The sequence below is a fragment of the Zootoca vivipara genome, chromosome 15 (genome assembly GCF_963506605.1).
Source record: "Zootoca vivipara chromosome 15, rZooViv1.1, whole genome shotgun sequence".
NCBI lineage: Eukaryota > Metazoa > Chordata > Lepidosauria > Squamata > Lacertidae > Zootoca > Zootoca vivipara.
In genome coordinates this window covers 41,576,950-41,601,697 of record NC_083290.1, presented here as the reverse complement: position 1 = coordinate 41,601,697, position 24,748 = coordinate 41,576,950, and the positions used below count along the sequence as shown (strand labels likewise).

The 24,748-nt window shown below is 44.7% G+C and overlaps 1 protein-coding gene across 2 annotated transcripts in view; it reads right to left on the bottom strand.

Moving 5' to 3' along the window:
• Positions 1-24,455, bottom strand: part of EBF2 (EBF transcription factor 2) — a 259,251-nt gene extending 234,796 nt beyond the window's left edge. For both annotated transcript variants that reach the window (XM_035138787.2, XM_035138788.2), the window contains exons 1-6: positions 23,903-24,455; positions 17,554-17,710; positions 16,100-16,163; positions 13,741-13,796; positions 13,360-13,433; positions 3,971-4,039 (exon numbers count right to left, since the gene is read on the bottom strand). In XM_035138787.2, the coding sequence (XP_034994678.1) occupies positions 3,971-4,039; positions 13,360-13,433; positions 13,741-13,796; positions 16,100-16,163; positions 17,554-17,710; positions 23,903-24,033 (551 nt within the window). In that variant the 5' untranslated portion in view covers positions 24,034-24,455. The remainder of the gene's footprint in view (positions 1-3,970; positions 4,040-13,359; positions 13,434-13,740; positions 13,797-16,099; positions 16,164-17,553; positions 17,711-23,902) is intronic.
• Between the last annotated feature and the right edge of the window lie 293 nt (positions 24,456-24,748).

Below are 24,748 nucleotides of genomic sequence, written 5' to 3'. Positions count from 1 at the left end.
TTCTTTTTAAAAGGAGAGATTCTGGAAAGAAGCTCTGTTCAATACAAGAGATGTAGGAAGCTGCCTTATACAGTCAGATCATTGGGTCCATCTAGCTCAGCATACTCAGTCTACACCAGGCGTCCCCAAACTTCGGCCCTCCAGATGTTTTGGACTACAATCCCCATCATCCCTGACCACTGGCCCTGTTAGCTGGGGATCATGGGAGTTGTAGGCCAAAACATCTGGAGAGCCGAAGTTTGGGGACGCCTGGTCTACACTGGCAGTAGTTCTCCAGGGTTTCAGGCTGGGATGCCTCATTTAAAGCACATGACTCCCCCCCCAAAGACTCCTGGGAACTGTAGTTTACCCGTCATAGGCCTACAATTCCTAGCAAACTACAATTCCCAGAGTTCTTTGGGGAAAGTCATGTGCTTTAAATGTATGGAGTGGGTATTACCAAATACTAGAGAGAACATTTATCCAGTCTTGAAACAGTCTGACCTACCTCACAGGAACATTGTGAGAAACTTATTACTGTGAACTCTTTGGAAGAAGGACTGGAACAAACTGATAGGTTTTAAGAACCATATTGACAGGATACCTCATCACTATCTTGGTACCCATTCATTTCCCCCCAGTTTCCTTTACTTCATTTAAATCAAAGTAAGAGTCTTTTTTTCTTTAGAACTATACATGATTAGTCCATTACTGAAAAGTCATATGTTGAATAGATAGCTTAATAAATTCTTAATACTTATATATTTCTAAAATTTTTGTAAAAATTGCCATTTTGCCCCCAAAACATAGTTTGGCATACATATGACTGGTGAGATGAGCTCCATTGGAAGGGATGTCTAGGAGGGTGACTTGCTTATGTCTCTGGTGGAACTATGTCAAAATGCAACAATTTTGGGGAAATTGCATGAGGCCGGTTTGTACAAATTACAAAATTCAAGCTGGATATTAAGCTCTTAGCTATCTTACTGGAATGATGGGGACACAGGCTGTTTCTGTAAGAAATTAACCCATAACCCCTTGACACCTAGATGTAACAGATGTGGGCTGATGAACTGACGGAAAGGGATTAGATACAAAGCATGTGAGATCTTCTGATCACACAACAAATCTGGACCGTGCAAGAGAGAGATGAAAACTGGATCACTTCAGAAAAGACTGGTGGAAAGCAGACCACTGCATGGAAGACAGGTGGCCAGATCAGGACTGTTGTGTGTGGGAAGAATAGGCTGACCCTTTCCTTTTACGTATCATCTTCCCAGTGCAAATCGTCCTCCACCCCTCTCATTTCTGTTGTCATTGGAAGGTGCTGATTAATGAAAATCTGACATCTTCAGGGACAAACAGATGCTGGAGGAAGAAGCAGTTTCTGGCAGGAAAAAGGCACAGAGAGGAAATTATTAACCCCTTCCTCCACATGTGCCACACTTTCAATCTGAATAGGAGCTCTGCACAGTTGCTTTTTGCAGAATAATAATAATAATAATAATAATAATAATAATAATAATAATAATAATAATTCTGCATTAAACATGCTTTAGAGAAACCTCTGAAAGTAGTGTGATGCATTGCCCCAAATGCTATCATTTCACAGGATTCCTGTAGCAATTCCAGGAATGAGTTTCACATTCTGTTGATCAAACTCTTGATTGAATTTTTTTATTATTTACTAAAAAGCACCTCCCAAAATAACAACAACCAGGCACCATAAAGTTTTTTCTTTTTCTTTTTAAAAGTAGCAGATGAAAAGTACTATCCTTAACTCTCTCACAGGAGGAAATGCTTCTAAGACAGTTCTTAATGCAACTAACATTTATCGTCCAGAAACAAATCAAACAAGTTTTCTTGCCCCCCTTCAAAATTATTTCCTTATTAATGAGCAAAATTCCTGCCAACTTAATTAATTAATCTCATACAATTAATAGACGAGGGCTGCAATTCTATAGCCAGCTACTTGGGAGTAAAGTCTGTTGAGTTCAGTGGGACTTACTTATTAATAGACTTGTACAGGGCTGTGCTATAAGATTTATTTAAAAGTCTTAAGTCATGCCCAACCATTCTCTTCACTGGGGCCCATGAGGCGGATTGAAGGAGCCTGCCTCAGGTGGCAGAATCTTGCAGGGAAGTGCCTCTCCAGGCATGTTGCCCACCCCTGCTGCCACCAGGTTTGTGCGGTGGCAATGGCTTCCAGTGAGAGCTCACGGAACTCTGTGAGACTTCCACAAGTTCTTTCAAGAGATCCATGAGATCTCGCCATAAGCTGCAGCCATGTGACCGTGGTAAGACACTGAAACAGAACAGGCTGCCCCTGCCCTCCACCTTGCAGAACAGAACTTTGCAATGGTATAATTTTGCTCACCAGTATGCCTGGAGGAAATGGGATTGTACCCTTTTAACTTACGGTATCACATACATACATACATACATACATACAAACACACACATACCTGCTTCCAACTCTTGAATTGTTTCAGAGGAGAAAGAGAAGTAATAGAGATGTTCCAAAGCACACTATGAACCATCAGTCTACTCACAACAACAAATAATAATAATAATAATAATAATAATAATAATAATAATACATGGAATTTGCTGTACTTAACTAGCCCAACAATAGATGGGAACTTGAAAGTCATAGGGCATGCCCTGCACAGGGCAGGACTCTTACTTTCTTTCGCAGCATGCTTCACAGGTAGCTAACCTCTGCTTAAATACCAGAACAGGTCCAATACATTTTTCTGCCCCTTCCCATTTCATGCACAGAAGCCAACCCGACTAGCAGCTGAATCTAACTTCAGCACCAGTAATAGAGGACAGTGATGAGCATCATCCATTGCATCTGAGGCATCAGACTAGTTTACACAGAGGGAGGTGACTGGCGGCGTGAGGACGTTTATGAGGAACAGCCAGGATGCTGCCACTGCTGCCCTCCAGCATCTTCCACCTGGTGCAGTTGCCTCACTTTGCCTTCAGAAAAGGAGAAGCCACCACCTCCTGAGACAGTCTGTTTTATTGCCAAATGGCCCTTAACTCAAGATGTAGATGAATTCTGCTTCCTTGCCATTTCCAAACATTGTCCTCTGGAGCAACATGAGTAATTTCAGGGAAACTGCAATAAATGGATTCATGTGGGTGATTGTCTGTGTTGTGTCGAGGGCTTCAGTCCATGACACACGCATACACTTCTAACAGCTTCCACCTACAGTGGTCACATTCAACTTAATGATCTCTATTGATGCACAGAGTGTCTCTTTCAACCATATTCAAGATCTCCAAAGCAAGAGGCACCACCAGACACACACACACAAAAGCTTATCAAACTTCAGGAGTTCATTCTCTTCCAAAAAGAGTGACTGTTAATTTCACCGCCGATACATCAGCCAACTTCAAACCCTGTTTACTACCAATTTTTCATTAGAGGCCCCAAATTGCAATCAGGATACAAAAAGGTACACTTTTTAACTCTGGTTCCTGCTCAGAAAGAAACAACTCTGAAGACAAAGCAAGTGTGGAAATGCAACAACCTGTAGAAAAGTTTATAGTAATTCCAATGCCAGGCATTTCAAACTTGGCTAATGCTTTTTCCACTAGAATGTGCCTGTAACATCATTATTTTATAAAGGAATGTTAATGAAGCAGCAAGCAGGACCTGAAATGCTTTCTCTGTTCTATGTATCCAGCAGAAGCCCATCCCTCACCAGACATCAAGCATGCAGCCACAAAATGAATACTTAGCCAAGCTTAGATAAGCAAACAGAAGACATTATATTTTTTTTAAAAAACAGACATTCCATCAGAGGACCAAGAAATATTGAGAGCCTCCCCCCCCCACAAAAAATAGTACAGCACTAACATCAACAGTTAAGCAGAGACTTGCATCAAGATTCTTCACCTCATCCAGTTGCACATGATAAAAAAAAAACCTTGCTCTTTGTTTTTGTTGCTTTTTTAAAACTTAACTTTTATTTCCTACCTGTCGATGATCACAGGGTCTGAAGGAGTCTCATTGCGGTTTCCACAGCTTTTCTTTTCACAACAACGGCTGGAGAATGAAGGAAACAAACAAAAAAGGATCATAATTCACTAAGTATAACCAAGGTGGGCACCAGAAGCAGGTATCATTGGGCCCCACCTTCTGTCATGCTCCTGCCTCCCCTTGGTCCTTCTCTTTCTCCTTGTCTTCATCATACACTGTCCTGCCTTCTCCAAACATCTGAGCCCAGAGTGGGAAACCTTTTACAGGATGATGGTTACATTCCTTTCAGGACAACCTTCTGGGAGTCACACGCCAATGGCAGACAGGGCCAAAAGCAAATGTGGGTGGAATAATGAATGTTACATTTACCTCTGCACAGTAGGCTAGCTTCTACCAGGGCTGTCTTACCCTTAGGTGCTAGGGGTGTGGGGCACCCGGGCGCTGGGCTCTCAGGGGCACCAGGCCAAGAGTCCAGGGCCCAAGAGTTGGAGTCTGGGGAAGAGCCCGTCCGTTGGTCGGAGTGCCGCAGCGGGCTCCTCTGTGCCACGAGTTCGGGGACAACCGAGCCAAGCAAGATGCTGAGGCAGCCAGCTGGCTCCACCATCCTGTGCACCTAGGACTGGGCAACCTGGGGAGGGGGGGGCGCCAGGAGGATATTTGCACCCTGACATCACATATGCTTAAGACAGCCCTGGTTTCTACATTCCCTCACATGTCTTGCTTTGTCCTCCTTCCAGGCAAGCAAGAGGCATTATCAGAGTTCAAAGACACATTCCAGTCAGGCAGAAACAACCACTGTTTCTAGGTCATTGTGGGAAATGGCTGCCCACCATCTCTAGTCCACACCAGAGCCCCTCTCAAACCCAGGGCCAGCCTTGCAATTGCACCTTCCCAACTTTTTAATAATGCTATGATAAATACACAACAGCCCAGACCTTCAAGTAATTTTTAATGCCACTGAGTGGCTGGCTCATTTCTCACTGGCAAAATATTATAACTTTATATGTCTGCTGAATGTGCAATAAAATTTTGATCCACTTTCAAGGATATAAATAGTTAGGTTGCATGTATATTTTTAGAGTCTCAGATGAAATGAAGCACAATGTAGCTAAATCGCAGCCACAAAGTGGCATGCAAGATGTACCCCACAGGACAGCTTGCACAAGTATAGTCAAGCAAACTGGATACAACTGCAGAGCATAAATGGTGGCCTAACTGAAGCTTGAAGATCCTTTTTGTTACCTGCCCGAAACTGCAAAAAACAGGATGAGATTAGGGCCTCCTATGCAGGAGAACAATGTAAGAAGATTTGAGTGTTTTTGACTGGCTGGAATATATCATTGAATTCTGACAAAGCCTCTTGCTCATCTGGACTTAGGATAGAGAAGAGAATGTGTGTGAACAAACCTACTGAAAAAAAGGTAAAATTTATTTAGTTATTGCTATCTCCCACCTTTCCTTCAAGGAGCTCAAGGTGGAGTGATATAGTTCTCCTCCTCCCCATTTTATCCTCACAACAACTTTGTGAAGTAGGTTAAGCTAAGAGTGAGTGACTGGCCGAAGGTCATGGCTAAGTGGGGATTTGAACCCTGGTCTCCCAAATCCTCGTCTAATGCTCTAACCACTATACCACACTGGCTCCCGTGAATTTAATTGCCCTAGCCACTTCTACCTTTGGCCCTGCTCATCACTGGCCCCTGGAAGCTTGCCCAGAACAGAATGCAGCCCTCAGGCTGTAGGCAATGCTGAAATACTGAATGATCTCAATCAATATGACAGCTTTCTGTGTTCCTGTGCTAACATAAATCATACCTTTAATATTTGGGGGTCTTCAGCCAATAGGAGCAATCAGGGCTAGAAGCGGGTGAAGGTGTATGTAATTTCCTGGTCTATGATCCCCTGCCCCTTGTGGTAAACCAGAGAATCCAGATGCAAAGTGAGAGCCATCTGTCTCATTTGCTTGCAACGGGAACTTTTGGAAGAAAGAAAGCTTGCCGGCATCGGTGCTCCATACTCACAAGGAGTATTCTGAAAAGCAAAAGTGCCTCTCATTCCAATAACTTTGAGAAGGGGTTACTGCAAGCTGAAACTCAGTGCTGGGGAAGTTGCACCAGCTCTTCTCTTCAACAAGCAAAACAATTGGGGGGGGGTAGAGCAGGGCAGTAGGAGAGCCCTGCCACTGCTTCTCCACTCTCAATTGCTCCCCCACCACACACTGTAGGTTTCAATACGCATAGTGGTAAAGCAGTGGAGGCTAGTCCATTGGGGCAAGTGGGGCACTGCCCTACCCAACTCAGGGTGTCCTCAGCCAGTCCCCACCTGCCTACCTCATTCTCCACAATGAGTTTAGGGAGTAGCAATATCAATCAGTTTCCTCTTTCTCATCAATCTTGACATTGCCATTCTGGAATGCAGTAGGGAGGAGGGTGGGGACAAAACCAGAATTTGTTGACTCCACCTATCATTAGCTTGATATTCATGAACCCTTTGCTCTGGCCCCCTACTGTTGGCCTCCTTGCTTTCTGCCCTACCTATTCCATGGGTCCGCCACTGTGTATATGACAAGAAAGAACTGCAATGGGCTTAAAATGCAGGGGTGTAATGAGAAGTGAAACCTTTCTGCAGCACGGAATGCTGACCTACGATTGTTGGGGTGGACAGAAGCATGAAGTTAGGAGGAAAAGGAATGGAATCATGGAGTAGAATTGGAAGGGACCACAAACACCATTTGGTCCAACCCCCTGCCCAAGTTATCGTTTGCCCAAGTTGGGGCTTGAACTCATGACCCTGAGATTAAGAGTCTTATGCTCTACCAACTGAGCTATCCACAGATGAATGGCAACAAGTAGGTGTGGGGAACTTTTGGCCCACAAGATGTTTCTGAACTGCAACTCTCATCATCTATTGCTTGCTGGGGCTGGTGGGAGTTATATTTGAAGGGTCAAAGGTTCCCCACACCTGGCAAAGAGTAAAACTGAACAGGAGTATCCTTTCACACTGCAACATTTTAGTTCCACGTCCTACTTGGAGACTCATATTTCTCAGCCAAGAAATGGAAAACTGGGCAGCATAACTGTTGGTTTTTAAAAGGCATTAACATCACTTGTGAAACTGCCACTTGCAGGCAAAATAAATTTGGGCTAGCAAGTAGCCATATGTTGTTTGGGGTGCAAGAATCCCCATATTGCAAAAACACACACACACCCCGTTTTAAAAACATGAGTGGTTCCAATGGGAGCTTTACTGTCAATGCAACTGGAGGGGGGCAGCGGCAAGTGTCCTACTTTACAGTGGACAGTCCTCTCTTTGGAGGAGTCTTTTATTTGAAAGCATGTATGGCCCAATCCCAGTTGAGAGATAGAGAACAATAAGAGAGAGCAGAATTTGAGCTTGAAAGTTGTCCTTCCATAGTTAGCACCCAGAAAACACACTGAGTCAACACACAGGCCACCGTCTGAGATGTAGTGTGTTTTGGTTTTAAATTCCAGAAAGCTTTCTAAATGCACACCTTTACATAGAAATCAATACATGAAAGTCTGTTTCCCTATTGCCTCCTTTGGGGGGGGGGGTTGATGCATTTTTCCTTTTTAGTGATGCACATGCAGCCACCCTAATGCAAACAGCTGGCATGGGGGGGCTGGTTGCAACTGGTACTAAGGCCAAGGAAAAATAGTCCTATTCCACCAGGGTCCCAATCCAGATGAGACACTCTCATTCTCTCTCACACACACACATAACACCTTCTATTTACTTCTAAAATATATATTCTTCTTAACTATAGGAATAGTATGACATCTAGTTTAGCACATCAATAGATAGGATAGTTGCATGCTGGGGATACACACACAAACAGTGCTCTAGATGAAACATAGCCTTGGAAGAAACTGGATGGCCCAGAAAGCTGCCCATTTCAAAGAAGGGCTTATGTCTTTCCCCTCCCCCTTCCAAAATGGTTTTAAAATTCAGCCCTCAACTTTCACCAAAAAAAAAAATCTGTCTCTAATTTCAAACTCAAATAAGCACCCAGCATGGTGGCCTTTGTTTTGTTTTCTTCTCCCCAACTCCTCCCTGGCATTGCATAACAAAAGTGTCTAAATTCACACCATCTGGCCGATAAAGACCTAGGCTCACTGGCCGCCTGGCTCAGCTGATTATGTCTGCTGCTGTCTAGTCTGGGCCTTGTGGCGAAAGTCACAGCTGTGGGTCTCGCTTGCACTCAATGCAACTCTGTTATTAGCCAGCTGTAGGCCCCGAGACTACTTCTGTTCACATTATAATACCTTTTCACCCCCCTGAGCATCAAGGGCACTGGGGCTTTCTGGCAACAGCAAAACAAAACAGTTTTCCTCTTAGTGAATAGTTGGCAAGACTGGGGTGTGGGGAGGCAGGATTATTCCAGGAGGGGAAATGCCTTATTTTTTATCCATCATAGGAGCAAAGATTTTGCATACGTTTGTATTCAGCTAAGAGGATCTATGGCTTATGTGTCTAACATCTCCCATCTGAACTATTTTCTGTAGAAGTTTCATTTCAATCAATGAAGCTTCACAGAGCACACTTTAAAGATTTTAAGGTGTCAACACCAACAGCTTGACTCCACCCTCCAAGTACTAAACAAGTACACTAATTATTGTGAAACAGAGATTTCCCCTTCTTCTACCAGTGACACATCATTGCATCTGCATAAATATTTAGACAACATCCCTGCTAAGCTCGCATCTGTCACTCGGAGAAAGATGTAGGGGATGCTGGATACACTTGTCTGCATTTGAGCTGAATAGTCGTGCAGTTCCATATGACAAACCAGAAAGATGTTTATCTTCTGACTGAGGCTGAAAAGCAAGGCCTGTCACTCAAAGACAATGGGCCTCCACTTGAACAGCAAGGCTAGTACAGTACATTAAATTTTGATATACTGTTACTAATGCAGGCTAAACTAGGAGCTTTAAAAATTGATGCTACTTCTTAAGCAGCTCACAGTGAGATCTGATTATTGGGCTTAAAATAAAAGTGTCAAAATTAACTAAGCTTCAATAGTTAAATCAAATCTTATTCCATGTGAAATGCATCCTCATGCTCATTTTGTTGTTTTCTTTTTTTTAAAAAAAAATCCAATTTATAAAAGTTATGTCTACATAAAGACTTCTGCTCAAATTACCCGATTAAGGTTTTTTATAGAGAGCTCTTGATTTGGTTCACTAATCCATGCATTACATTGAAAGGACATCAGAGAATTCTCATTCTTCCTCAGTTAATCTATCAAGCAAGGTGGTTACATGTTAACAAATAATTATTTTATAACCAGAGAGCCTTTTTTGCCATCACAATTAATGCAAAGCATTTGATGTATAAGCCAAGGCACAAGAGCCCCAGAGTTCTGCCTACATATTCATGTAGTATATTACCGTAGCAGTGATATGGCAATGTGGGGTAAACACTAGCCTCCATTTATGATATGTCATTACCCTTGCGAGAAGAATCTATAAAATGTCAAATCACCCCCTTTTTCTTATGTAATCATGCTTATGTTAAAGCATTTCACAGGAAATGAGTTCCTATTTATAAAAACTTCTTTTGAAGTCCAAAAGAGAAGTGCACACTGAACATCTCATTCCTAACTGATGACCAGAATGCAGTGTTATTCTCTGATAAGGATAAATATTTCACACAAAAAGATGCTATGTTTACCCTCACAGTGACACAAAGTAAGCATGAGTTTTGTCTCACAAAATGGAACACTGTGCTTGAGATAATCAACAATTAATTATAACATCATATTAATGTCAAGTTGTACTCTGTCACTAAACTTTGTATAAAATTACCTCCCCCCCTCCCATATTTGTGATGACCAAGCATATTTAGCTAATGAAACTTGACTTACTTTTACTTGGTGTGACCTAGCAAAAGTTAATTGCCTTTAAATCCAATTTATTTCAGTAGAAGGGATGTAAACACATGCTTAACCCTTCCCTTGAAATCAATGTGAGTTAAATGTGCTCCATTGTGGCTGGATTGTGTCAACTCTATTTTGCACATATGGATATGATGCACTTTGGGTTGTATTCAATGTAGCACTAAAGTGAACGTTTTGTCAGTGTGAGGATTTCTCCTTACACAAAGGATCATTCTCATACTGCTATCCTTAGAATTTTATGTGCACTGATCATGCTGAGATATTAATACCATGCCATGAACACAATCCTGGCACAGTTTTAAACCTCAAAACCAAAGTTAGGAAATACTTTCATTAGGATCAACCAAAGTGGCACAAGACTGTGGCAAGCTTTTAAATTTTCCAAAGTCTCTGCCAAGCAAGATAGTACACAATGTGTGTGTGTGTGTGTGTGTGTGTGTGTGTGTGTGTGAGAGAGAGAGAGAGAGAGAGAGAGAGAGAGAGAGAGAGAGAGAGAGAGAGAGAGAGAGAAAACAAGAACAATTACATCTGTCTTCTGCATTGACAATTTTAGATTATAAACTTATTTCAGTTCAGATCCGCCCTTATGTACTTTTTAAAACATATATCAATGGCATAAGACTGACAAAAATACAGCCTTCATATTCAGACTTGCTTACAGCCACATGGTCTGATAAAGAACACGCATACTTAGAGACATAAGAGTCAGACCATTTGCCTATGTATCTCTAAACCGCCGACTGTTTACTGACTAACTGGCTTTCCAGGGTTTCAGACAGGGGACCCGCCTAACCCTACCTGGAGATGCCAGGGATTGAACCTAGGATTTTCTGCTTGCAAAGTAATGTTCCACCACTGAGCTATGGCACTTTCCAAAATAAACATGCTTGTAAATGTCCATAATGAAAAATACTTGAAGACCAACATGGAGAAGACGCGTGCAACAATTCCTATTGTTTTCACACATTAAAAAGCCACTGTTATCCTTTTTGATGCATTATTTCCACAACTTCACTGATATACTAGCTTTCTAATTATGAAGAACACAAACACAACTTTCAACAGAATTCATGTGATTTTTTTTTTAGGGGGGGAGCTTAAATAGAAAGAAAAGGCATGTCTGTATTTGAAGTAACATATATGTATTGAGATCAATTGTGATCTCTTTAGAATCTAGAGAATCTAAAACTGAAAGATTGTAAGGGCCCTCTTTAATTTTAATTTTTACACAACACCTAGCAGTTTTAAGTACTAGAGAAAACACATATGGTCAAGCACTGCTAGACTAAAAAAAAACTGAAACCCTTGGACAATGGAGTCAGACTAAGATAAAGATTGGTCTCATGTTTCTCAGCTGAAGAAAACACCACCTACCAACTTCACTCTGAGCATATGAATTTTACTCAGAAGTAAGATTCATTGGGATGTATCCAGCTAAGTTCCACTCAGAATAAACTGACTTAATTTGATGAACCCAAGTTAGCTAGGTCCATCAATTACAACAGGTCTTCTCTGAGCAGGACTAACACTGGGTACAGCCATTGTACTTTTACTAACAGGGAAGTGTGCATAGGACCGCAGCTTTAACATAAAGATCACTGACCATTTGCATGTGCCAACTAGGGCTTTCACCCAGTTAAAGAAATCATAAACTGCAATCTTAAATGCACATAGTATGGAATAAGGCCCACTGAACACAGTGAGCTTAATGTCCAAGTATGTACTGTAAAGGTAAAGGGACCCCTGACCATTAAGCCCAGTCGTGATCGACTCTGGGGTTGTGGCGCTCATCTCGCATTATTGGCCGAGGGAGCTGGCATATAGCTTCCAGGTCATGTGGCCAGCATGACAAAGCCGCTTCTGGTGAACCAGAGCAGCACACGGAAACGCCGTTTACCTTCCCGCTGTAGCGGTACCTATTTATCTACTTGCACTTTGATGTGCTTTCGAACTGCTAGGTTGGCAGGAGCTGGGACCAAGCAACGGGAGCTCACCCCGTCGCAGGGATTTGAACCGCTGACCTTCTGATCAGCAAGCCCTAGGCTCTGATCACCTGCGTCCCAAGTATGTACTGTACCATGAGGCAATTCATCACATTTGCTGCATTAAAGCTGCATACATTTGCATATGAATAAACAAATTCATGCTTGAAGAAGAAATTATTTTAGATCATGCATACCTGTGTTACAGTGTAAACCTGCTTAAAAGATGCAATCTCCCTACCTCACCCCAAATGTGTAGCAGAAGGATGGAACGCTTCTGATATGGTGCCTGCAACCCTCAGATTTCATTTTTAAAAAATTCAATACCTCCTACCCAGTTAATCTTCTGGCACCACACACACACACACACACACACACACAGGTTTTCAATTTACAGTGGTACCTCTAGTTACGAACTTAATTCATTCCGGAGGTCCATTCTTAACCTGAAACTGTTCTTAACTAGAGGCGTGCTTTCGCTAATGGAGCCTCTTGCTGCCACAGATTGCACAATCCGTTGTGCAACTAAGTTACTAGCAACCTGATTATGCATTTACTTGTGCAACAACATTCCGCTGGCATGAGCCATTTCACCAGCAGAACCCATATACCACTAAATGACATTAACACAGCACTACATTGGAAACAGCCCAGTGTGTGTGTACCCATGCAGAACTTTGCAGTGGTGATCTGACAGATTTTCCAGGAAAACTAACAAAAAGTGTCAACTAAAGGAATCTATCAATCGAAATTTCCACTCAGCAAGCCTGAAACTGGTTGTGTAATAGATGCACAGCTGGATGCTAAAGATCACTTCCACAACTTTCCTACGTAAGCTTATTTCCATAGAGTCCACAGCACAGTCCAAGGATGCTAAATGGTAAAGAACATGTTTTCATGGAAAAGATTCCACATTCAGTTCCCACTATCTTCAGATAAGGCTGAATCTGTCTGAAGCCCAAGAACAGGGAAGCTGAGGTCTCCCAGATGGACTACAGCTCCTAACATCCCATCAGCCCCAGCCAGCAAGACCAAGAAGCCAGGAGTGATAGGAGCTGTTATTCTATAGCAGGCATCCCCAAACTGCGGCCCTCCAGATGTTTTGGCCTACAACTCCCATGATCCCCAGCTAACAGGACCAGTGGTCAGGGATAATGGGAATTGTAGTCCAAAACATCTGGAGGGCCAAAGTTTGGGGGTGCCTGTTCTATAGCAACTGGAAGATCACAGGTTAAAAAATTATTTTGGGCTAATATGATCAGGATCTTTCTACAAATAATGCAAACTTTTCACCCTTTTCATTGTGCAAATCACACATCGCACCAATGAAAAGGGGTTGCTTTATTTTAATACATTGATATTCTGCCTTTCTTCCATTATGGAGTTTAAAGTGGAATACACGGGGTTCAGGGGTTCTGTCACCTGCTAAGCTTCTGCAAGGTGGCTGCATACTATGCCCTCAGACACATAAATAACTGAAGCCAACTTACCTGCACATAACTTCATGGGTGAGTAAAACTCTGCACATTTCTGGATTCTTGTTTTGTCCTTCATAGGCGATAGGCTATAGAAATGTGAACAAGCATTGAGAGAGGGGAATTAGCAATAGTAGCAGCAGCAGCAGCAGAATGTGTTAGTAGTATTATGTTAATTGATTCTTTTAAAAGAAAGGGAGAAAAACAGGTCTGATTATTGAAAGCATTATTATTTTTTGCACATAGTAGGCAATCTATGCGTTTAAAAAATCTCACTAGAAATAGTTTGGATATGAGAAACACCAATATTTGATTAGGGTGCTACAGACATAGCTTTGATTAGGAAGAAATTCTAGTATGTAGGGAAATTAAAGGGCAGGAGGCAGAAAATCTTACCTGTTTTGTGACTGAGTCAATAAGCCTAACGAAGAGATCTTGTTCAGTTCTGACACCTACAGGGAACATTGAAGAACATGGTAGAATAAAAATAAGACAATTCCAAAGGATCAGTTCCTCAAGCCATTAAATCAGGCATGGGGAACCTGCAGCCCTCCCAATGCTGGAGGCCTACAATGCCCAACATCCCTGGCCATTGGCCATGCTAGCAAATGAGAGTTCAAGTCCCCAACAACATCTGGAGGGCCACCAATTCCCCACTCCTGCTCCACCCTCTTCTGATCCAAACAGCTGTTTCTAGGTTACAGATCCAGATCAATGTATTCATTGATGCTGAGCTGAAAATTGCTCTTACATTTTCCTCCACCCCCTGGCTGTTCCCCATCAATTAATGAGAAATGAAATTGCATTTGAGAATTATCAAAGGGGAGAGAAAATTTCAGTGACATTCTAATGAGTGGAATGCTTACTTCGCTTCTCAAGTGTCCAAGGTGTGCTTGCATTGTTAAAACCGTGTTTATGGAAAACAATCTTACTCGGCTATGAGTAATCACAGAAGAGGAAGAAGAAGAGGAAGAGGAAGAAGAAGAAGAAGGAGGAGGAGGAGGAGGAGGAGGAGGAGGAGGAGGAGGAGGAGGAGGAGGAGGAGGAGAAGGAGAAGAAGGAGAAGAAGAGACAGTACTGTATCTTTTCTTTCACACTACCAATAATCTCACCAGTGGTCTATACCAGGCATCCCCAAACTTCGGCCCTCCAGATGTTTTGGACTACAATTCCCATCTTCCCCGACCACTGATCCTGTTAGCTAGGGATCATGGGAGTTGTAGTCCAAAACATCTGGAGGGCCGCAGTTTGGGGATGCCTGGTCTATACCCTGTAACCTTCCTATCCTTCAATTAAAGCCCAGAGTGAGACATCATGTGGCAACTCCCTCCATGAGCCTGCAAGGCTGCAAACTGCTGGTGGTGGCGGGAAGGTTTAGTGGAAAGGAATATATGTCAGGGTTGCCATATTTCAAACAAATTCACAAAAAATTGAAGTTTTGGAGCTATTTTTAAGGGAAATCGCCAAAAACAACACTGCCAACATGGGTTGCCATACGTCTGGATTTTCCCAGATATTTTAGCAATTTCTGCCCAGACACTGCTTCAGACTGCAGTATTCTGAACATGTCCAGGAAATTCAAGACCCATGGGTGTGCCACCTTTGGCCACCTCACAACAAGAAGGTAACATCAAAATGCTGACCCAACCAAAATCTGAACGTTCCCTGAAAATGAAGCAAAAAATAATAAAAGGAAGCCATTTTTGCAAAGGAAGAAAACTTTCAAGAAGCTGAAGGTTCAGCACTAGTATTCATTCCCTTCTCTCTTATCTAGTAAAGCTGCTGAAATGAGTGGTGTGGCGGGGGCTGCTGGTTCCCAGGAACAGGGTAGTGTTGCACACACACACGCACACACACACACTTACATACCAGTGGACTGGGTGACCTACGCTGTGAACAGAGTGGTGGCCTAACATGAACATTTCTTTGCAACCTCAAAAGGAGTTTAATTATACAGCTTATCACACTTACTGGTATTCACAACACCAGCCCAATGTACTTCATGCTGCAATGGCCAGTCTTTTAAAGACGCCACAAAACTTGAATTGTGGAGTTGGAAGGTACGCCCAAGAGTCATCTAGTCCACCCCCTGCTATGCAGGAATTCTCAACACGCAATCCCCCAGACCATACCAGACCAGACCCTGCTTAGTTTTACAAATGTGCTAGCAGTTTTATTACACTATTGAGAGCCAGTGTGGTATGGTGGCTGGAGTGCTGGACACTCCCCCATCTTAGCCATGAAGAATTCTGGGAATTTGTTTTGGCAAAGGAAGCATCAAAACTGGATTGAAATAGGCACTAGTCTCAAGGAGCACATGCATCTCTATTTTGCCCTGCTGCTACTCCAGATTAAACAGGCTTCAGTAGTTTAAAAAAATGAAATGAAATGAGACCTACCAAACCCATTTACTGGAGATGGACATTTTTTCATTTTATTTTTTTTAAAGAAATGAATTAAAAGAATCAATTTCCCATTGAATACATGCATCGGGTTTTGGTCCCATGTTGCCTATTATGGTCATAAGAGTTTGTGAGGTTTTTTAAACCATACTGACCTGTCAATCGTATTTACCTGTGGCAGAACTGGGACCAGCATCCATACCAGGATCAGTTATTTCTCTTTGACTGACTTCAACATGGAGGTGGGGGTAAATTTTCTGATTTTAGCTTTAATCGAGACATTATCCCTTTAGAACAGGAGCTCCCCAAATACTCTGATCACTCTTTCTGAACCCCAGAGGGAGGAGACTCACCGTTACTGTAAAGAAGCTGCAGTTTGTAGTGGGTCCCATTGTTGGTTTTTTCGTTGCCTTGTTCCTGCCGAGAAGTGAGAGAGAAGTGATTCAAATACGGTTGCCGGCACAATATCGCATTTACATATTTTATATTCAGGAGCAAGTCCCACTAAACTGGGGTCAGTTCTGGGTAGACAGGAAAGTGTTTTACTGGCGCAAATTAACCTTTTCTTGTGCTGGCCGAGCTGATCCGTGGTTTACACGGAAGTCGGTCCCATTGTCCTTCCGAGTAAGAGTGCCCAAGATTTGGCACCCCACCCCACCCCACCCCTTCTCCTTAAGTGCTACAGAAAAAGAATTTGATGCGGAGGACTTTTGCACGCCGGAGAGCTGCTCGGACATTTCCGGCTTGCCTTGATCCGGGACGGAGTTTTTGCCTCTAAAATTTGACGCCAATAACCTGTATAGTTTAGTTTCGCTAAAATAAGTGTGTGTGTGTTTAAACCGCGACTGATGGAGACGTGATGTTGCCTCCTGGACCAGCGATCCGGGATGATGAGGCTTTGGAGACAGAAATTTCAGCAGCAAAATTCAAATTCCAGCACTTGACCTGGAAATTCCCTGGGAAAAGACGTGGGGGGGGGAGAGAGAAAGGGCCCAGAGAAAACTGCTGGGAAGGAAGGAGGAGGACTTAACATCTTATTTTAAAATTACGTCAGTAGTCACCTAGTGGACCAGAGAAGATCTCATCGGTTAATGATATGCAGTATAACTCGACAAACAAAACGCAGGGCGCTAGTTTTAAACGTTTATGCCCAGTAGCCGTGGGGAGCACCAGCTTCGCCAAAGTTAAGGGCTTCTAAGTCCTGTTGGGAATCGCGTAAAGAATGCAGTTCTTAAGCAAGCTTATGAGAGAGTAAGCCCAATGGCGCACTTTTGAACGAACAAGGGTAGGCGCATGCTGCAGAAGTGCTTAACTCTGGCAGAATCGCGGGCCGCTTTGCAGGAAGGCTTGCAGGAAGTGAAACTGACAAGCCTCTGAACCCAGATGAAATCAACCAGCAAGGCAAGCTCCGAGGAAGTTCTCTTGAGCTGGTAGTAATGAACGGGAGCTGCACTTGCGGGGCTCAGGTGTATTTCAATCGGCGCTTTGCGCAGGAGAACCTCCTGGCAGTTGGGTTGCGCCTTTTGAACTCCAGGGAGTAATTGATAAATCAGTCCTTGCCAAGAAGATTCAGTTCCTATAAATCCGAGAGTGCCTGAATGTGCAGCTGAGTGCTATTTCAAAAGCCCCAATTCTAACGATCGTTTTCTTAGAAGTCGGTAGCATCTCAGCTTGATTTGTCTTTTTTGAAAATTGCGCTAACGCTAAGGAGCGAGACACAAGTGGGGTGACGTGGAGGGGTTTTGGGGGTGGGGTGGGTTTCAGAGGGGGTTTCAGAGAGAGCCATCAAGTCTGATAAAAGCCTTACTTTGTCGTTTTCCACGAAGTCCACAAAGGCCGTCCGCTCGATTTCCACGGGCTGCCCTTGCCGGTCGTAAAGCGCCAAGACGAAGTGGAAAAAATTTGACTTTCTCAAGTTGGAGGGCGGCTGCTTTTCGAAGTGGGCTCGCGACAAAGCCACGCCGCTGTGGAAGAAAGGAAATGGAAAAAGGAGGGAAAGAAGTGGAATGAATGAGCAAATGTGAACGGACGTAAAATAGGCGCCGCGGCTGAGCGCGATCCTATGCCTGCTGCGCCCGGTGGGCCTTCCAGCGCAGCGCGCATCCGAGTTCAGCGTTGGTTTGCATTCCTCGATACACGCTTCCTAGGAGCAAGGCCCGCTGGATTCAGTGGGACTTCCTTCCAACAGTATTAGCATGCACAGGATTGCCACAGAGTTTCCGAGTCAAACACGGATCGGATCCGGCTGTTACTTTCATTTCCGCATACTCAGTCACACACACTGAGAGCGAGTTTTGTAACACTTTAAAAACCAACAGGTTTCTTCGGCCATACAGCTAAAGTTCTTTTCATCAAATGCAAGAACTCTTTCCTCCTCCTCTTCTATTTCCAGATTATTTTAGCCCGGTTGCTAACCGTTAATATGTGCCTGACAGAAAGAAAGCAAACACTGCAGGCGTCTGACCGGTCGGGTACTCTAAGGTTTCTGCCTCAAGAGATATTTGACAGGGCCTTTAAGGGGTCGCAATGTTGTTTTTATTATTTATTTACTTTTGGTAGTGGGCACAGAGGGGAGCGGGGGAGGGGGGAAGCAGCACCAGGGGAAAGAGCCCCAATAGACGATTCACCTGCAAGAAGCCCGCCTCAGATTCTAGCACTGTTGACTTGAGATGGCCCAACCAGTATTCTGCTTCCCGTGCCTCGGAGGCAGAATACTGTATCCTCCACATTTTATCATTGTAATATATGTAAGACAAAATTCAAATAAATCAGAATTAGAATAAACCGAGCTGTTTTCCTTTTGCCAATCTTTAACGCTGCAAAACAAAACAACAACAACCCAAAACACACATACACACACACCTCAAAACAACTATTGCACGGACCGGGCCGCCTCCCCCCTGTCTAACAGTAAGGCCGGCTCTGTCTAATGACTTTCATTCTCATCTTCGCTAACATTTTCTACCATTAATTTGGGGGAAGCTGGAGGATAGCGGTACTGAGGGGGGGGGAGAGAGAGTTGTGGTGTTTGTGTTTTTAAAATACATCCTGGTGTTTTACCAGTACTAAAACAGAAGCTCCGGAACTGAAGGTCAGAGAAGGATCGCGAAATCTCCAAATCAGTTTAGTTTCTTGGGTGCAGCAGCCTTCAAACATACGCAAATCCGTTCATTTCTCCCTCTCAACCGCCTGGTCTTATTAGGAAGCAAGGTCCATTGAGAAATAGCCCAGGGCAAAAGAACTGACTCGAAGCATTCCCAACCACCAAAGGTCCCTGTTCGCTTTAGACCCGATCCAGCTCGCCAACCCACGACGCCTGAGGCTCAGTGGACTACTTTTAAGTTGCTGTTCCCTGGAGAAGATTAGGAAAGGGTCTGTCTCGTTAAACAGCAGCGAAGCGACTTCTGTGCGCTTCCCGTTAAGAACCCAATTCGGATCAATGAATGGTGATCAATGCGAGGGGGTTCCCTTCCCCTTCTATATGGCTACCCCGTTTCGAAACGCATCGCTTCTTAGGGGCGGTGCGGCGGGAGGATGACAGCGTAGCACTGAACCGGGAAAGTTCATCGATTTCGGAGAAACTGCCAAAGGAAGTGCTCGCTTAAGCCCGGGGCGTCGTCGATAGTGTCAATGGCACGATTTGCATTTTCCTAATTGCCAATGCAATCCGGCGCAGGGTCATTCGGAAATTTAATCCTGCTGTTTTCATGGAGGCTTGCAGCCAGGTAAACGCTTTGCTGTCTAAAACTGCTCTCTTGGCAGCAGCCTCAGTCCTCTCAACGAATTTAGTGAAAAGCAAGTCTCGAAGCTTTCAGCGGACTCTGAACTCTTTTAGGTACCGTAGAGTCGTGCGGCGGAGGGCGGTGAGAGCAGGAAGTGGAGTGTATCTGAGACAATGTGCATACCTGTCGCCTTTACAACCTCCCGGCTTTCGGAGGAGGCCGGACCGCTGAACAGGACGAAACTTCCAAGACAAGGCAGGCCCATCCAACTGGCTTCAAAGTCAAGGCGTTTAGGATTGTTGGGTCACTGACCAGTGAACAAGCGAAGATTAAATACTACAGGGCCCTGCGCGTGTTCAGCAGATGTCGGCTAGGCTCCTTCCCTGGAATAGATTCCCACTTGATCCAATCAGTTTCTTCGCTTACTTGTAAGTTTCTCGGAGTTAAGTTTGCATAGGATCGTATATTTCACTCCCCCTCCTCCCTCCAAATCCCTTTCTTCTTGCACGGATTTTATGCATATCTTTCGGAGTAAATCCTACCGCTTTAAATAGCCCTCGCCGCCGTTGTTAAGTGTGCAAAACAATACGAGTTGAGCACTGACTTTTGACTATGGCCTGCTGCCTGCTTCGCTCTCCTGCCCTGTTTTATGAAGGTTTACTTTAAATCTCACGGATCCTACTGGGACTTCCTCCCATTTTAACTTCCCAATCCGAGACATGTCTGCTCAGAAGTAATGCTCAGAAATAAACCATTGGTTTATAATGGGATTCGCTCGCAGGTAAATGTAGACTATAGGATTGCAGTCTGAGGGTGCAGGCAGTCTTACCTGTTCTAGGCCCGCTTACGTTGGGGAGAAGCCCCATTAGATTCCGTGGGGCTTATTTCCCAGTAAATATGCAAAAGGTCGGGTCTGAAGAACGGTCAACGCTACAGCGTTTTAAAAGCATAATTCTGATAATTCCCACTAAAAGCAAAATGATTTGTTTCCAGGAAAAAATTGCCCAGGCGACACCCTTTGACCTAGGAAGTTTGTTCAGGATTGGGGCAGCCCTGTTTATTCCTTGGCGGGACACAACCTTCCAAGCATGTATTGAAGACCAAGAATTAATTTTGGCTTACCCCGCTTTAAATCCCCGAATTTACCCCGGATTGCTCTATCAAACGCTGAGGAAAATGGGGAGACACTTGCGACTGTTTGAAGATCCAAAAATCCTACTTTATTTTCTAGGAAGGTCTAATTGCCTAACCTCACTTTCTTCGAATAAATCCCAGAAAGTTTAATGGGACTTCCTGCTAATTTAAACATGCGTCTAAGAGCATTGGAAAGGCATTTAAAATTCTATTTCCCTTTAAAAAACCTTTCAATTGAATTTAGTTAACTCCGTCTGGACAAGAAGAGTTTTATTTCCTCGTTTCCTCATTTCATTATGGCAGAGCTTTATTTCCTCAACGGAGTTTGAAAAGTTTGGGGCGGTGGTTTGTTTTTGCGCCTCCAGGTGGGAAGACCTGTTAGAACAATCAGAGGGGGGAAACCTCCCCTAGAGAAAGCCGATCCTGCCGCTTTCTTCACAGGAGGAGGGAGGCTACGGCCCTGGAGAGAAGATGGATGTTTATTTTCGCTCTCTTGCAGGATAGACTTAATTCTCCCTGCGTTCCAGTTCAGTCCGGAAGATCCTCTCATCTGCCTAGGAACAGACACTTTTCCTCCTCCTAGAGCCCAGCACAGTTCTGACCCATCTCCGAATTTCTCCTCTGCAGATTCCAGATCTATTGGGAAATTGATTTAGGAAGGAAATCCACCTAGCAAAGCTGTGATCCTGCAGGCTGGCGCTGAATGCGCGTTAGGTAAAAAGTCCCGTCAAACTCCAGAGGCGGCCGCCCTGTCGAAGAAGCGCGCGCAGGTTTGCCGCGTTAAAAAGTCTTCCGAACACACGCGGAAGTACTACTGATCGGTGTCAGTGTGGAAGCTGCTCCCGGCAATCACCTTTTGCATGAGAGTCTTGTCAGGTTCAGGGCCACGACTTCAACCTCACGAAAATCCCCAATGCGAACAAAAAAGTCTCGGCTCACTTCAAATCGGTGCTTTCCTTGTCCGGCAGGTGTTGCTGGAACCGCTGGAACTTATTTGCAAGGACGTGTTTCCAGGATCGGCGTGCTGGTTTTCATCCTCTCCCGCTTTTCTTAGAAAGCAAATCTATCGCACGGAGTTAGCAGCTGGTGTGGTGTCTTGGTTCCTAACGCCAAGAGCCGCCAGAAGGAGCCGCGGGGTTGATCTCTGTCTTTGGAGAGGAGTTTTAGACCTTCCTCGGGCTACGATCCTCCTCCAGCACTCTTTTCGAGAAGTCTCATAGAGTTCAACGAAAAATACTTCTGTGTAAGCCCCCATTAGGTTTGGGCTAGGATATTTATGCCTGTAATGTATCCGGAGCACAGCTGGCCGATTAAAGCGCGGTGGTATCTGGGCCTCTATGGAGTTTGTTCCTGCGCCGGTGACTTTCCTTTTCGGAAACTGAGCTTTAAAGCCTCCAGATTCTCTCGGCTTTAGGCAGCTTCCCTTCCAAAAGGCCGTGAAGATAAGTTTAAAGCCACGAAAGATCCGCGGCTCTCTTAAAGCCTGGAATCCACAGTGATCTCTCTCCTGTCACCCTTCCTCCACGTTTCCTTCTGTGGATCTTCTTTTCGGGTCAAGAGCATTTGGGGCCGCTAGGTCTTAAATCCCATTTGTTACATGACTCGGAATTAAAAGTTGGTCTGCCTTGCACAGAGTGGTGTGGGTTGCTAAGTGAGATCAATGGTCCGTTTTAGGACACAGATTTCTTTGAAACTCCCGTCGGTATATAGGCATTATTATTTAGCGGAGTTTACTGTCGGCAGAGCTACAGCCGACTTCAGATCTTTACACCCCATCAAAAATCCATTGTCGCTCCATTGACCGGAATGTCATTTCCTGCCTAGTTATATATTATATATTTATGGCGCCTCATTTTAAGCTTGCTTGCTCCAAAGTAAACCCCATCGACTTCAATTCGATTTACAGCACAACCCTAACCCTACCTACTCAGAAGTTAAGTACTAGTGAATTCAAAGAGAGTTTACTCTCGGGTAAGTGGAGTTAGGATTGCACCCTTAAAAGTATGTTTAGGATCGCAGCCCCGCTCGCTTTAAATCTGCTTCACTTCGGCTCAACTACACTGTAGCTGTCAGATTGTTAGTTTTTCCAGATTAGGTTATTAGATTTGCTTGCAACCCTGTCGCCCGCCCCCGACATTTTAAGGCTGCAATCCTGCCCCAAACTACTTCAGAACAAGCCCCACTGAAATCTGCTTTTGAGTAGACATGGTTAAAATTGCGCTGTAAAGGGGGGTGCGTAGTGCCCCTCTCCCCCACCCCCGAAACATTTTAGCATCCGGGCTTTGAAGTGTGGCGTAAATTTAAAAGGTGGTGTTTTTTTACTTAAACTGAGTCATGGAGCTCCAGGCTGGGATAACCTGGAGAAGATACTGTACTCTGCATTAACATCTGCAAGTTCCTCCATCCTTGGGGGGGGGGGGCTTAAGCTGAAAGCTGATTTCAGACGAACCTCCTGAGTGTATGAACTGCGATGGCGATAGGGCAAGATTTGGGGGTCAGAGGTCTAGGGCCCTCACTCCGCCGATTAAGCATGGGGCTAGCTCACCTCACTGAGGTAAAGGAAGCAATGCATCTTCTCAGCTAAAGTTGGGGTGGTGCATAATGAGCGCCCTAAGTACAGCAGCGCTATCTGAATTGGGGCCAAGGAAGATCAGAACGGTGGATTCACCGCCTGCATCAATGGTCCTCCTGTCTGCAGGCGGGAAAGCATCCTGGCCATAGACTGGGTTGTGGCAGTGGCCGGGTTGCAGCCTAAAATCACCTAATAGCATTTAAACTGCAGAAGAACAGAACAGCATCCCTCTAAGTGTCTACAAACATGTCCCATGGTGCCTGTTCCTTAAGCGGTGGGGGGGGGGCTAACAGCACGATCCTTGGGATGTAAGGAAGCTGCTGAAGCTCAATTCATTTTCCATTCGGGGGAGCCGAAGACTTCCTTGGAACAAAGTCCACTGAACTCAATGGCACTTGCTTTCCGGTAAGACATCGCTGGGATTTCACGGTTAAAGCGGCTCCCACCCTCGCAAAAAAAGATATTGCACTGATTCTGCCCCCACCAGGGGAAAGGCCGTAGCTTTGGAGCAGGCGGGATTCTCCCCAACTGGTCCTGGTTATTACGACTGCATTAAAACGTAAATAAATAAACAGGAATCGCCTGGATCACAGCAAGAGCCTCCCGCTGTTCCAGAGTCACTGCGGATCGTTAACGGATTATTTGGAGAGAACTACGAGGAGCAAAGGAAATAATCGCCGCGATCATCACTTTTTTCTTTTGCAAGATTCAAGGTTTGGTCCACTTACCTTTGAGCGGCGACGTTAGCGTCCACCACGCCGACATTCCTGACCCAGGACCGGACAGGATCCATCTCTGAGCCCAGCACCTTGTCTTTCAGGATGGGTCCTCTTCCTAAAGTATCTTGGATCCCAAACATTGGAAAAGTTTATTCCAAAACACAAACCAAAACAACGGTTCCCCCCCCCCCCCGCAACGCGCGCTCCCCTTTCCGGACGAAGCTGAAACTTCAAAACAAGGAGACGCAGAAATCCCAAGAAGTTCGCCTTAGCGGGCTCCTTCCGTCTTTAAGGAGGACCTGGGCTGCTGCTATGGCACTTTAAGAAGAGAAAGGGAATAAAGGAATGATGGAGGGGGTGCTGCGTGAGTTTTCCGTCCCTCTCTAGCTTCTCGCAGATTGAAGTTGTTGCTGCGCTGATCAGCCCCTTCCGAGGCTGGCGATCATCTTTCGAAGAAGCCCCGCCGGAGAGGAAACCGCAGGACAGCGCAGTCCTCGCTCAGCCTCAAGGATCACCTGCTCGGCGGAGACACCAGGGTCGCATTGACGGCTCCCTAATCCACGAGGAAGGGGAAGAAAAGTGGGCGGGGAGGCACAAAAAAGAAAAGAAAAGAAGCCGGGGATCAATGGGGAAAAGAAAAGGACGCGACGCAGCTAAAGAGAGTCGGATTACACCCTCTGAACCAGGCAAAGCGCGGCTGGTTTTCGGTGCCCAGTTCCCCATGAATGGGTTACAGCGCTGGGAGAGAACGTCCTAGGAAAAGGGGAGGAGCGTGCTGCCATATAAGGCGCCTCTATTTGCATAGTCTCGCCCCATTGGATGAGAAGGGGAGACTCGGTCTCCAAACTGATACAC